Genomic DNA, 15,641 nt, shown 5'->3' with positions numbered 1-15,641 from the left:
AATATCTTTTACTGAACCACTTTCTTTTGGTGAGAGAGACAAGCTTTTGAGACACGGGGAGCTCTTCTTCAGACCAGACCTGAAGAAGAACTCAGTATGATTGAAAAGCTTGTTTTCTCACTCACAGAAATTGGTCCAATACAAGATATTACCTCACCCATCTTGTCTCTCTGTTTCTGACGTCTGTTTGTCTGGATTCCTTATCAGACTTTTGAAAGCACCTTAGCTTGTTTTATACAGATGCAACTAATTCCAAATCTGTAGATAATTGAGGTGCCCTTTCGAGTATACAGGCAGGTTATTCAAATTTTGGAAGTGAGGATTCTCTGTGTCCCAGATCTGAGGTCATCTTAAAGTGTAGCTCAGTGTCAGGTTAAATGATAACCTATTTGAGAAAATATATCATTATTTTCCTTCAAAAGACAATGTATTAATTTTAAGGAAATTTTCAAAGGCTATTTTAAAAAATTGGGTTTCTGGCCTTTGTTTTTTGTGGGTTTATTTATTTATTTGTTTTTTTTTTTTTGCTTTGCTTCTTTATAAATTATAAAGGAGTGTGAAAGCTTTTAAAACTGTTTTCTGCATTTCTACCTTAACTATATCAAGAATGTCAAGTTTGGTTTTCCCTGGTTTTGCTGAAAGACTCTGGAAGGTCTCAGGGAGGCTTACTGAGAGCTTTCACACTTTAACGGAAAGGGACAAGAATGTTGAATTTTAACAGAAGCTTCATTTACCCAAAATGTTAAATAGCGATTGAAGTTAAATATATACTGTTAATAAAACAAATAGTCTGAATAAAAGTCCCTTCTATTGTCAATTGCTCAACTTTCACTCACTTGGCTCCTCTCATCACCTGTGATATCACCTTTTCCCTAGTTCAATTATAATCATAAAATGTTGAAGCCTAGACAGGATCTGAATTTCTAATGTGAAAAACAAACAAGGGATAAAAAACTTTGAGGTCTTTATAACATATCATAAAGAAGAAAAAAAAGAAAACAAAGCCATGATTTTTTAATATTTTTGAGTCAATATATGTACAGTGAAAAGGAGTACTTGTGGCACCTTAGAGACTAACCAATTTATTTGAGCATAAGCTTTTGTGAGCTACAGCTCACTTCGTGAGCTACAGTGAGCTACAGCTCACTCACCGTAGCTCACGAAAGCTTATGCTCAAATAAATTGGTTAGTCTCTAAGGTGCCACAAGTACTCCTTTTCTTTTTGCGAATACAGACTAACACGGCTGTTACTCTGAAACCTATATGTATAGTATATCTTGAGCACAGAATGCAAATTGGTCCAACTTGTATGATAATTCTGGGATGTACACAAATGGAGTCTGACATGACAGCTGTCAAATTCAATTTATCTGTGAAGTCAGGATTTAAACTTGGCTATGAAAAGCTAGTCAAGTAACCCAGTGTGTCACTCAGAGCCTCCCCTCAAACATCAGTTGTTATTTTGACAAGCGTTCACAAAAGCATACCAAAGAAAGGCAAAGTCTAGTATTGAATGGTACTAGCTAATATACAGAATTGCTTGTGAAATAGATTTTTAAGGGCAATGATTAGTACAAAATGTAAGAGAATTCTAATTGTATAAATGTAATTTGGCTTTGGTTTTCTCTTTTACATTATACACAAAATGAACTGAATAGAAAAGAAAAAGAAAAAAGATAATACTAACTGATTTAAAATGTTAGCTTTAACTATTTCACTATTGATCATTCTAGCAGAAATACACAATTGCTCTGGGATTGTGAGTCAACTACATAAGCAGAGTATCACCATATTCAATCCCATTCCTTTGCATCGAAAGACTGCTTAATGGGCAAGGGAGTGTTGTGTATTTAAAAATTGAATAACTTAACTCTTGGGAACGGATCAGGAAATGGGTTTCAGTTACAACAAACTAGTCAAGTACCCAAAGGTTCATCTACCCCTAATTACTGAATAATATATATTTTTATCCCAGATAAGGAAGTTAAACCACTTTAAATTCTTAGGGCCAAATTCAGAGGTGATGAGTAGGCTGTGTAAATTGGACTCCTCATCTACTTGTTGGACATCCATACTCTACTGTTGTGTAAAGGAGCCTAAGTTGCTGTAACTTCTGTCTGTCGCGGAGACAGAAGAAAGTGCAAATAAGCAGCATCTGAGTAGCAAAAAGAGTACGGCATTAATGCACGCCTTTTTCTGCACCTCAGCCAGGAAATCACACCAACGAGACATAAATGAAAAGAAAGAAAAATGTTTCTTCTTAATGTTTCTTACATCTGTAGAAAGACACTTATATCAAACTGAAAATTTTACAATATTTTTATGATTTAAAAGCCTTTACCATAATAGTTTTCCCTCTTATGCAGACACTTTAATGTAATAAACTTATTAAAACAAAGATAGAAAAACAGATGTCAGGAGTACACTCGATGGTTACAATCTTGAAGTTCTCAGGCAAAAGTCCCAATGACACCAAGAATAAAGATGATTAAGTAAGGATTGTAGTATTAGGGTGAAATACTGGATCCACTGAAGTCAGTGGCAAAACTACCATTGATGTCAATGGGGTCAGGATTTCTCCCAGGGGCCCTACATATGATGGGCCTGATCCATCAAAGTCAATAAGAGACTTTTTATGGACTTCTAAGAGCTATTATAGTGAGAGGAAAGAGTTACTCAAAAATGCCCATCGTTTAGAAAGTGTAACCTTTTGTAACCTTTATCTTGAAATGCTCCCAATTAATATTAAGTTGCTAAAGATAAGGGTGTAATAAACCCCAACTTAGTTTTCAAGTTGGCTATAGAAAATTCTGTAATTACAGAAAATTTGTTTAGTAGAGGACCATTGGGCAACACTTTAAATAATACAAGGAGACTTTATTCAAAAGGAAAATGATTACGTAAGCAAACAGGTATGCAATTACTACTTACACAATACTACAATTATACATATATTCAAAGATGAAATAGTGTATATCAGTGAGTAATCAGTCCACTGAGAACAGCGTGAAGTACAGCCTTATAATCCTGAAACCTAACAGTTAATTGGCACTCCCCTGCAATGTTGCAAGGCTATGCCTTTTTCCACCTATTATAATATTAATTAACATTAAACTACCCCTTACCATAATTATATTTCCATCATTTCCTTATTGGCTCTTTACCTTACACATTATTTAAATTTACTTCCCATTCTATCAATATAGGTAGCATTTTAATACAACATTACAAAATTCTCAAAACACTTATTAAAAACGTTGCTCAAACCAGTTATAACCAAAACATTGCAGCAATATAACCCTAGATCACGTCCTTGCTAAATTCAAATTTCCTGTCTTGCTGTCTCCAACTTATCTCCAACTTTCTCACACTAGCAACTCCAATTTCCCATACTCCTCTACACTTAGGTTTTGGGCCTAAGTTAGCCTAACTTCTACTTAATTCTTAACCTAAACCATCCACTAGGTTACATAAATATGGACTATATGTACTAATTGTACTATCTTTACTGATAATGTCCTTTTGGAAGTATCAAAATACAAAAACAGAGATCACATTGGACTCAGTACTACAGTCAATTAAATGTTTAGGTATGCAGTGACTGCAAGATGTAGCCAGTTTTGGAATTAAAAAACATCATGTGATAATTTGAAAACATACTATTGCACATAGAAATGGAATCCAGGTATAGCTATAGTGTTCCCACTAAAGTTGGTGGCAATACTTCCAAGGCAAGGCAAAACAGACTATGGCATAAATGTAGGAGCTCTTAAGCAGAAAGAGAAGACCAGCACTACAGAAACTGTAATGTTACTTGTATACTGTACTTTTGAGAGTTAAACCTCATAAGAACTGCACAAACTTTTTTAAAAAATTAAGAATGAGCAGATTTACTATAACACATCAGGGTTTAAAGGGTAGAAATAAAATCTTGCTCTTGCGTTACATTCAAAGTGCTGAATTAATATCTTATTTGGTTTAAAAAGTGAATCTAGTAGAAGAAATGACAACATACGAGAAGAACGTTACTATTAAAAATACCAGGCATCAAAACTGAGTTGAATAAGAAAACCAGAGCATGAAACAAAACAATGGAAGGTGCTTACATTCATCACAACTGGCAAATCAGCATACAAAGTGGATCCAAAGCACTTGCATTATTGGTCAAAACCTACCTTGTAGGGAAAACCTGCCCCTGAAGATAACCTTAATTTACGAAAGAATTTCATAACCATACCAATTATTATATATACCAATTAATATTTCTCTCTGTGTATCTGATTTTTTTTCTCATAAGCATTTTGCGGAGAAAGAAACATAATTGAGGTTAAATTAAAAAAAAAGAAAGAAATAGGCTCTCTGACAGATAAATATATTATAAAGCACCACAGGGGAAAAAAACCTACATTTACAGAAACGGGGGCCGGGGGGGAAGAATGAACAGTCCATTAATATGGAAGTTTCTACATCAGATTAGACATCTTGTTTTCAGAAACTATCCCTTGGAATGTTCACACAATCAGAAGACTTGACCAGGGGCACATTCCTAGGTGCTTTATAATAATTCAACAAAATGCAGAGATGAACTTTGAGCTGACACTTTACTTTGATTTTGTCATAGTTAAAGTTTATTAAATATCTTTTTAAAACTTTATTATACTTCTCTCAGAGTGCAAGATGCAGTAAGCCACTTTTCAGTTAGGAGGAGTTGGCTAGTACCTGTCATCCTCCGGAGATGCATGCTGGATATGAATCCTGGGACTAGTAGGTCGTCTCCTCTCTAGGGAGGGGGACCATCTACCCCTGTTTGCCCATTCAATAAAACAGGAAAAAAATATTTAGTGAGTGAAAAAATTAAAATAGGTATGGGAATTGGGACTGGAAAAGTACCCCAAAAAGTAATGAAATTGATTGTTTTTAATATAATAATTCTTACTAATTTTTTTAGAAATTTGGATACACTATTCTTATAGCTGTTTGTTGTGGTATATTTTCTATATAGCAGTACACTATACAAACAATTATAATGAGTGTACAAGCATGCACAATTTAGAGTGATTTAAATAATTTTCATGGCATATACAGTATTTCAAACATCCTCAAATGCTAGAAAATCTAAAAACCTGTTATTCAATAGAAGAAGTTGGAATTATAAACTAGAAGAACTTTTCAGGTGTTGATTGGCTGTTATTTTCCTCTTTCATTTTCCCAAGGGTTTATTCCCCCATTAACTGCACTAAACAAAATTTTTCCAGTAAAAATACATGGTTTTAAATTACAAAGAGACCTTTAAGAGGATTAAAGCATCATGTTACACTGTTAACAGCAGAATGTGGGGCACAAAGTGATCTGTTTTCCTAGAGCTCATCCTATGTCACTATCTGCTCTACTCATCAGCTTGTAGAGACCCCTATTCAATGTGCAATGGAAGGGCTCTGTGCAGTCCAAAATTTTCTTTGAGGCTGCCAACACACAGAAGCTCTGAAAGTTTTCTGGGTTTTGTAGCAATGGAGGATATTACATCTTCTAAAAGGGGTAATGCTTCCTTGGTGACAAGCATGTGTCTTTACTCTTTACATTACATGCTCATCAAAGACTATTTATTTTCTAGGAGGAGAGCCTGTGACACCATCCATCTCAGGTTCTTTTGTTGCTGAGCACTGTTACAGAGACAGACAACAAATTTTTAAAAGGCAGGATCAGCCACTATTGACTTCTGAGTTGAATTCCTTTATATAGCTGAGACAAGTAGAAGAGATGAGATTCATCAAATTTTGAGCAGGGGGTTGGACTAGATGACCTCCTGAGGTCCCTTCCAAGGCTTATATTCTATGATTCTGTGAAGTTAACTTGTCCAAAAAGGTAAGGCTGACACTTGGGAGCAAGAAGCTCTCACAAATCTTGCTAAGTATAATTATCATTTTAAGAAGTTTAATATATTAACTATTATTGTTGAGTCTAGGTTAAATAAAGGATATCCTTATTTAATAGTCAAGGTAATAATGTTATATTTAGAGTAAATATTATAAATTTGCATGTTAGCAAAGAGAAATTAATTAGTATATATTTGTGTGCCTGGACTAGTGTAAACTTATAAAATTTCTTTTATATTCAAAAAAATGTGTAATCAAGTTTTATTAGTTCATGCCAGTCTCTTTTTATTGATTTTATAAATTAAAGAAAAAAATCTTTAAACAGCGTGGGTGGGAGGGGTGGGGGAACATTCATATTTGTAATAGTTTTTTCTTTCAAAAGCTCATTTGATTTAGAACAATAAAAAGGCTCAATCACAATGGAAAGATAATATAGTATAAACCTAATGCTGCTTAGTTTTGAAAATACAGGCAAGAAATCATTGTATATATCTCTATATATTTACATTAGCAGAGTAATACTTTACATGAACTATTCACTTTCTGAGGCAACCTTCCAGTCCATTTATTAAGAAACAGTGTTTCACTTACGGAACATGCAAATAACAAAAGTTTCAGGGAGATTTAGCATCACTTCACATTTAGGTAGCTCTTTTAAAAGATTCCAAAGGGAATAGGTTGTTAGCAGTTAGTTACTTTTTCTCTCCAAAGCAAGGGTTAAAGAAAATGTTAATGCATCAGTGCACTCAGTCAAAGCCCTTAATATGCTGATATCCTCTACAAATATTAAAGTGCATTTTTACAAAATGTTATTAATTTTGGTCATCATGCATTATGAACGTTGACAGCATACTCTCTTTCCGTAAATTTCAGTGGCGCTTAACCTTATATACCAGGGATGGCCAAACTGTGGTTTGCAAACCACATGCGGCTCTTTTACAGTTAGAGAGTGGCTGACAGAACTCCCCAGACCCCCCGACATTCTCCACCTACCAGACTGGTTGGGGGGGAGTTTGGGATCTCTGCCTTGCAGTGGGATGGTACAGTAGGGGCTTCTGCCTAGCGGGGAGGGGAGTCTTGGGGCTTTAGCCCTGTGCCCCATCAGGTGCCTCTCACGGGGCTGAAGCCCGAGGCCCGACCCCTGGCAGGTGCACCCCGGCACTCGAACTTCTCAAGATTGTCATATGCAGCTTGGAGGGCCAGTATGTTTGGCCACCCCTGTTATATACTGTACAAAGCATGTGCAACATTACAATGCAGACAAACATGCAACAATGTACTCTCTTCTACACTGGTTGAAAAAGAGGAAAAAACCCAACATAGTGTATACCTAATATAAACAGCTGTTATATTGTTATGTAATTAGTTCAAATACAAATAGTCACAGTCAAACATGAACTCTAAAAAACATGCAGTGTAAACACACTTACTTTCCTAATGTTAGAGGGTGTTTTGTTTTATTAATGGATTTATAAAAATATGAAAATATTGTGATCCTGGAGCAGAATAGGGCCGATGAGGTCAAGAACAAATGATAGCTCCAATTTTTTTAATAACTATTCATGGGAATTTCATCAAATATCTATATCCTAGGATTTCATAAGGTCATGAAGACCAGATAAAGGCACCAGAGTTTACCATCTCAAAAATCCCTATCAAGTCATGATTACAGAGCAGCCAATATTATTACTTTTTCTATATGACCATAGAAAAGCCCAGTTGTAAGATATACATACGGAGTGTTCTACTTAATTCAATCACTTTGATTTGTTCCTCAATTTTATTTGCTCAGACCTGCATTAAAGAATCACTTAAGGCCAAAACCTACAAACATAACTAATGGAACTATGACTGGTATTAAGTCTTTGCAGGATTGGGCTCCTATAGCGTAAATAAAAACTGCCATCAGGTGTTACTGCATAACTATCATTGGCCATAACATTACCTATTAATAATCAATAAAATATTACTAATTGACCTATATGAAGATTGTGATTGTACTACACCGAGAAGACACTACTGTGTTTTGGGTGATGAGTCTCTGATTCAAGAAAGTACACTTGTGCTCTAAATATGTGCTTATGTGATTTCCTAAACTGAGGCCACAGATACCACTGTGTCTGGCAACAGAGAAATCTATAGATAGAAATAAGATGGCCTACTAAAAACCAAACCAAAACCAGAATTCAGAGTGACAGAGTGAAAAAAACCAGGGCCAGTAGGCAGATCAACAATGACAAAAGCAGCCAAAAACAAAGGGCTTGTCTACACAGTGAGATAATGTGGCCTATGGGAGTGGGATTTCTAAAGCACCCTAATGTGCTTTACATTAATTGGTCCATGTAGACTTTGCTGGTATGCACTAAAGGTTCCCGAGCACAATGTTAAAGTGCACTAGGGAATCTTTAGTGCACACCAGCAGGGTCTATATGGACCAATTAATGCATACTTTAGAATCACAGAAGTGTAGAACTGAAAGAGACCTCAGTAGGTCATCTAATCCAGTCCCCTGCACTCAAGGCAGGACTAAGTAATAACTAGACCATTCCTGATATGTTAGGGCACTTTGGATATCACTCCCCTATAGATATCATTACACCACCGTGCACACAAGCCCTAAGAGTTGGTGACATTGGATTATTTTTATCTATGTTTCAGGGTGTTACTGTCTGCTATATAAATTCCTGTATGTCTTGCAGGTCTCATAGAAATTTCAATCACTCAGGTATTTTAATCAAAATGAATACTAATAGACAGTCAAAATAAGTGAAATGCAGTGAGTATGTGTGCACATGTATTAACAAATAAGTGCTGAAGTCTTCAGGCATATTCTATAGCACACTGTGTCACAGAGAGCTGTGGAAAGCATTTTGGCTCTACAGCCAGGCTATTAATATGTGGCAAAAATTTTACCTAGGTCTAAACTACAAAAAGTTTGCCAGTATAGCTATATTAGCAAACCCTCTTAGTGTAGACACAGCTTATACGGGCCAAAAAGTGCTTTTGCCAGAAACGTTTGTATCGGTTTCCTGAGCAAAAGCTCCTTTATGTAATTATGGTATAAATGCAGCTATGGTAGGACTTTTATCGGTACAGAAATGTTTAAAAAAATCATCACACCTCTAAGTGACAGCACTATACCGGCAGAAGTTTCTAGTATAGACGAGGCCTAAGGCACAGAATCCATATTTTTCAGCTAGGAATAGGGTGACCAGATGTCCTGATTTTATAGGGACAGTCCTGATTTTTGGGTCTTTTTCTCATATAGGTTCCTTTTGTCCCGATATTTCACACTTGCTGTCTGGTCACCCTAGCTAGGCATGTTCTGCCTTCAGTTACCTACAGTGGAGGAGAAAATGCTGAAGAAACCCTCAGCATTATTATTACTATAATTATTTATTTATAGATATTTATCTATGATATATTATGTAGTCAAAGTACATTCACCAGCCCAGAGTTTTTAAAGAGGGAGCTAACTTAGCCTTCGGCCATGGCTAGGTAATCTGCTCTATTCACATCTGCAGTTAGGCTCAATGGTTTAGTTTCATCCACTGGTACCCAAACTCATTCCTTTCACTTCCCTACTCCTACAATTCACTGGCACTGTGTTTTAAACAGTCTTCCTTATTGTTTCCCAGTAGGACCCTTCCCAAATAATTTAAAATTGTGTAGTTCTTGTCTGTCAACTATGAGAAAGTTTGCCCGTATACCACTCAAATTGTATAAATGAAGTTGCCTGTGGCACTCAGTGAACTGCAATGTATATTTCAACATTTTCTGCCACCACTAACACAGCACAGCAATTTATTTAAGCAGCCTTAGGAACAGGGAAGCTTTCTGGGCATGTCTTGTGAAGTCCTGATTGCCATTTGTACGGACCCATTGCCATATAAAGTAACAGAGGAAGGCATGCAGTGATGCCTTTAATAGGAACACTGGGCAGAAAGCCAGTGCCAGCATTCCACCTGACAGTGTTCAAATGGAGTTATGTTAAGATTAAATTACACAGATGCAGCATCCTGATGCTCATAGAGCAACCACGGTACAATATATGAAGAGCTTAACTCCAGCTATATGAAACCTTGCAAATTTATGTTGAAAAAAGTTTTCAAAAACAGGAATAAAAACTCTCCTAATGATTGTACAGTAAGGCTAAGCCACTGAATGTTGTAGTCTATATTCTATTGTTAAGGAACTAAAAATGTCTGATGTAGCATTTCAGGTGACAAGTACAATACTGCACAGAGTTTAAAGATCAATACTATTTCCAATAAAACATTAATGTGCAAACAAAGTGCTTTATTGTCAGTACACTAAACACAGCCCATATCACCTTGTTCAAAATGCAAGTGCAGGCACTTTAAACTTCATATTTCACACTTCATTTACTTTATATTTTCTGAGACAAAAGGGAGCCCGAACACAATTTATAATTCCTGTGAAGGAAATTTGGAATACCACCGTAGGAATTCTTTATTTACACTTCTCCATAAAAGGAGAATGTACTTCAGAAACAGTGACATGATGGTCACAAACCAACCATGGTTCAATATGTGGAGTAACTGGTATCTGCTGAATAAAATCTTACAAATAAATTCTAGAAAAAGTCCACCAAAGCAAATAAGAAAAGAATTCAACATATGGCTCTGAATGAAGTATAATATAGCTAACAGATTGCTAACCCTCTTGGATGAAGAGAAGACAGCTACATTAAATAATGAGGTCTGAAATCCCTGGAAAATCTTTTCCCCCCAGAACCGAAAGCATTGCGTTATTCTAAATTCATCTTTTGCATCTTGCTCTCAAAATTGGACAGGCATTGGAAAAACAAATACCATCTGGGTCTGATTAAAAGAGCTGCATCTCATCAGTATGTCAATGGAGTCACAACCCAAGTCATCTTATTATTTACCACAAAAGCATCATATACTATTTGAACTCTGTGCTATCCCACACAAGAGATCCCATGGGACAGAAACAAATACCCACAACCATCCTATGGGACTTCTAATAAAGCTAGAAACAGAACGACTCCAGAGTGATATCATATACCCTAGCTAGGGACCACAGGCTATTTAACTAAACCTTATGTTCAATGGTATTACAGATTGCTGAGAGACCTCAAAGGATCAACATGGACACTGTTCACTAAGAGGAGATCATCAACCAGTGTTGTAATTTCTACTCCATACGAGGCTGAAGACCTGATGGGCAAAAATCACAGAAGATTAGGGTTGAAAGAGACCTCAAGCGGTCATCTATTCCAACTCCCTGCTCAAAGCAGGACCAGCCCCAAATAAATCATCCCAGCCAGGGCTTTGTCAAGCCGGGCCTCGAAAACTTCTAAGGATAGAGATTCCACCACCTCTCTAGGTAACGCATTCCAGTGCTTCACCACCCTCTGAGTGAAATAGTTTTTCCTAATATCCAACCTAGACCTCCAGTACTGCAACTTGAGACCATTGCTTCTTGTTCTGTCATCTGCCACCACTGAGAACAGCCTATCTTCATCCTCTTTGGAACCACTCTTCAGGTTGTTGAAGGCTGCTATCAAATCCCCCCTCACTCTTCTCTTCTGCAGAATAAATAAGCCAAGTTCCCTCAGCCTCTCCTCATAAGCCATGTGCCCCAGCCCCCTAATCATTTTCATTGCCCTCCACTGGACTCTCTCCAATTTCCTACATCTTTTCTGTAGTGGGGGGCCCCAAACTGAACGCAATACTCTAGATGTGGCCTCAACAGTACCGAATAGAGGGGAATAATCACTTCCCTCAATCCGCTGGCAATGCTCCTTCTAATGAAGCCCAATATGCTGTTAGCCTTCTTAGCATCAAAGGGCACACTGTTGACTTATATCCAGCTTCTCATCCACTGTAATCCCCAGGTCGTTTTCTGTGGAACTGCCACTTAGCCAGCCAGTCCCCAGCCTGTAGCAGTGCATGGGATTCTTCTGTCCTAAGTGTAGGACTCTGCACTTGTCTTTGTCGAACCATATCAGATTTCTTTTGGCCTACTCCTCCAATTTATCTATCACTCTGGACCCTATCCTCCAGCATATCTACCTCTCCCCACAGCTTAGTGTCATCCATGAACTTGCTGAGGGTGCAATCTATCCATATCATCCAGATCATTAATGAAGATGTTGAACAAAACTGGCCTCAGGCCGACCCCTGGGGCACTCCGCTTGATACCGGCCACCAACTAGACATAGAGCCATTGATCACTAACCACTGAGCCCGAAGATCTAGCCAGCTTTCTATCCACCTTATAGTCCATTCATCCGATCCATACTTTTTTAACTTGCTGGAAAGAATACTGTGGGAGATCATATCAAAAGCTTTGCTAAAGTCAAGATATATCACGTCCGCTGCTTTCCCCATATCCACAGAGCCAGTTATCTCATCATAGAAGGTAATCAGGTTGGTCAGGCATGACTTGCCCTTGATGAATCCATGTTGACTGTTCCTGATCACCTTCCTCTCCTCCAATTGCTTCAAAACGGACCTGCTTGAGGACCTGCCCCATGATTTTTCCAGGGACTGAGGTGAGGCTGATTGGCCTGTAGTTCCCCAGATTCTCCTTCTTCCTTTTTAAAAGATGGGCACTATATTTGCCTTTTTCCAATCATCCAGGACCTCCCCTGATCATCAGGAGTTTTCAAAGATAATGGCCAATAGCTCTGCCATCACAACAACCAGCATCCTCAGATCCTTTAGATCTGGACCCATGGACTTGTGCATGTCCAGCTTTTCTAAATAGTCCTTAACCTGTTCTTTCACCCCTGAAGGCTGCTCAACTCCTCCCCATACTGTGCTGCCCAGTGCAGCAGTCTGGGAGCTGACCTTGTCTGTGAAGACAGAGGTAAAAAAAAAGCATTGAGTACTTCAGCTTTTTCCACATCATCTGTCATTAGGTTGTCTCCCCCATTCAGTAAGGGTCCCACACTTTCCCTGACCCTCTTCTTGTTGCTAACGTACCTATATAAACCCTTCTTGTTATCCTTCACATCCCTTGCTAGCTGCAACTTCAATTGTGCTTTGGCCTTCCTGATTGCACCCCTGCATCCTCGAGCAATATTTTTATACTCCTCCCTAGTCATCTATCCAAGTTTCCACTTCTTGTAAGCTTCCTTTTTGTGTTTAAGCTCACCCAAGATTTCTCTGTGAAGCCAAGCTGGTCACCTGCTATATTTGCTATTCTTTCTGCACATCGGGATGGTTTGTTCCTGTGCCCTCAATAAGACTTCTTTAAAATACAGCCAGCTCTCCTGGACTCCTTTCCCCCTCATATTTGCCTCCCAGGGGACTCTGCCCATCATGGAAACATGAGGCTTCTACATAGCTTCACAGTTGGGTTTAGATTTCAGAGAAGACTTTTTCCCTATAACTAGATGTTTTAACGGTGACCAGCTATTGTTCCCAGAATTTTCAAAATGATGTACAGTGTTTTAGTGGCATGATTTTCCTTGAAATTAATACAGCAAACCACATGCCCTGCTTTGAAAATGTAACTATTTTTTGGAATATTTTTGTTGTTGCTAAAACCATACAAAAAGTTTACATTAATATCCTAGGCCTTAGTTATAGATTGCTTGTTACTCTGCTCATCACTTTACAACAACAAAAATGCTCAGTGGTTTACTAATTTCAATAACCAATTTTTCTGGACTGATTGATGAGCAAATTCACATTATTACCCTACATATCAATTGAGTATTTACACCATGGGCTAAATCCTACTCCCACTGAAGCCAATGTGAGTTTTACTGTTGACGTCAGTGGGGTCAGGATTTCACGCTATAGAAAACAAGAATTCTTAGACAAGAATACTGCAAACATTCAAAAATTCTCTGTTAAGACATACTCACATCTAATTACAAAATCTGTCCATAGTATTTGGTTTCCCTGTGGCTTTGAACTACACTAGCTTTAAAGGTGAAAGTTCAGAAAGCAGTCATTAAATGTTTCTATTCAACATAACAAATGCAACTATATTTCATTTAAATTGCTGAAAATGTATTCTTGAAGCTTATGTAAACTAAGTACAGTGTTATATAGTGCAAAGATCATTACATTGTTTTGATTTATACTTTAAACAAACAACAATAGATATGGCAGATTAGATTAAGAAAATAATGTAGTTGGTTGGTTGGTTTGTGGAAATTAATGTACACGCTGTTATACAAATTACAATTTTGGTTTGAAAAATAAGAGTTTGATTTCACGATTTGCATCCTAATTCATATAATTTGTAAATTTTATGACACCATCTCATTTGCAATTTGCAGAATGGGCAAGAAATAAAAGTAATACATCTTAGCAGATGATAATGAAGATTAACAATCAAGTGGTGCTCCTTCACCTCACTTAACACTGCAGTGTTATTATCAGCATACTGAGGACTTTTGTAAACAATGACATCAGCTTGAACTAAAAATAGGGAAAGAAGAAGCCAGAAGCAATTATAAACTGCAACACACAATTTGCATGGCATATATGAGTATAGGGGCAAAAATGTCTACAAATACCAAAGCAGATATGAATGTACAGACATGTAGAAGACTCATATGGAGAAACAAACAAAACTGACAAAGTTCACCAGCACAGATGACAAGAAATTCATAAGTCTTTACTTTATACCTTTCTCGTTCTGGTGAATGCAAACTAGTATCTGGTCTCAAGCAGTTGGTACTAGCACTCCTAGCCCTGTCAAGGGAGGGCTGTAGTTCACTAGTGCCAGTGCATTGCATCCAATGGTAGAAGAGAAAGAAAAAGAAAACAAAGAAAGGAACACAATGTTAGATATTAAATAATAAAATAATGTTCTCTTTACATAAAAATGTGGTATCACAATGATTTAATTAATAAAGATGTAAAAGAGCTGACTAGATGACAATGCAAATATTTGTTTAAAAATAAACCAAATGAAAGATTATGTTTGAACTTGTTTGCATAAAAAATCTTAAGTATCTAAGACCATAAAATGAGACTACGCAATACATACTTATGAGAAAGTGGAACAGGAAATACTAAAACAATACATCTAAATATTTATTACTAGTAACAACTGCTATACCAACACAGAAGGACAGGATACAGTATATCTCAAGTAAAAATAGTTTAGAGTGAAGCTAATTTACTTTAGAAAACCATATTACATACTAAACAGGAAGGGGCACTTCTACTCAGTTCTTACCTAACCAAGAGTTCGTCTGTAAATCTTGGTATTTGTGCATTAAGACAATCACGAAGGAGTGAAATATCCTGTCTAATCACTGATTTGGTTTTAGCACATGCAGGCAGAGTTGAGCTTTATAAATTAAAATTATTTAAAATAAAAATAAAATTTAATTTCACATGTAATCAAAACCATACACATAAAGAAAGAAAAATGAGACATAAAGAAAAGAAAACTGTAATACTATTTAACTCCAGTACTGACATTTCAGTAGAGTTTAATGATAGAAGAATTCTAGACAATACAGAGGTTGCAAGTGTTTGTCACTTATGTAAGAGTTAATTTTAGATAGTTGAATGTTTATAAGTACATGTTTTTATCTGTTAAAGTTTTCTAGAAAGTACCACTATATTATTATAATGTGTATGTTTGTTTAAATAATTTAAGTGAATACTTACTTACCTGTAAATATTCCAGTGAGTACCATTCTCTAGTAAAGGCATCTTGGGTGGTAATGTTTTATAGTGCCTAACAGAATTTCTTGAATGTGGAAGAACAGAAGAAAACAAAAACAAAAACAAAGCATGCCAG

At 36.8% G+C, this 15,641-nt stretch overlaps 1 protein-coding gene across 40 annotated transcripts in view; it reads right to left on the bottom strand.

Moving 5' to 3' along the window:
• The window catches only part of RIMS1 (regulating synaptic membrane exocytosis 1), a 507,196-nt gene that overhangs the window by 148,500 nt on the left and 343,055 nt on the right, over positions 1-15,641 (bottom strand). For 19 of the 40 annotated variants that reach the window (XM_073336400.1, XM_073336430.1, XM_073336415.1 and 16 more), the window contains 2 exons: positions 14,513-14,602; positions 4,720-4,803 (listed from right to left, as the gene is read on the bottom strand). The exons of 6 other annotated variants lie outside the window; for them this stretch is intronic. In XM_073336400.1, the coding sequence (XP_073192501.1) occupies positions 4,720-4,803; positions 14,513-14,602 (174 nt within the window). Of the gene's footprint in view, positions 1-4,719; positions 4,804-14,512; positions 14,603-15,512; positions 15,591-15,641 lie in introns of all 40 variants that reach the window. 15 more of the 40 variants (XM_073336432.1, XM_073336436.1, XM_073336438.1 and 12 more) reach the window with 2 other exon arrangements.

The sequence above is a fragment of the Lepidochelys kempii genome, chromosome 3 (genome assembly GCF_965140285.1).
Source record: "Lepidochelys kempii isolate rLepKem1 chromosome 3, rLepKem1.hap1, whole genome shotgun sequence".
In the NCBI taxonomy this organism is placed as follows: domain Eukaryota; kingdom Metazoa; phylum Chordata; order Testudines; family Cheloniidae; genus Lepidochelys; species Lepidochelys kempii.
Note: the sequence above shows the minus strand (reverse complement) of the source record. Positions and strands in the feature narration are given on the sequence as shown.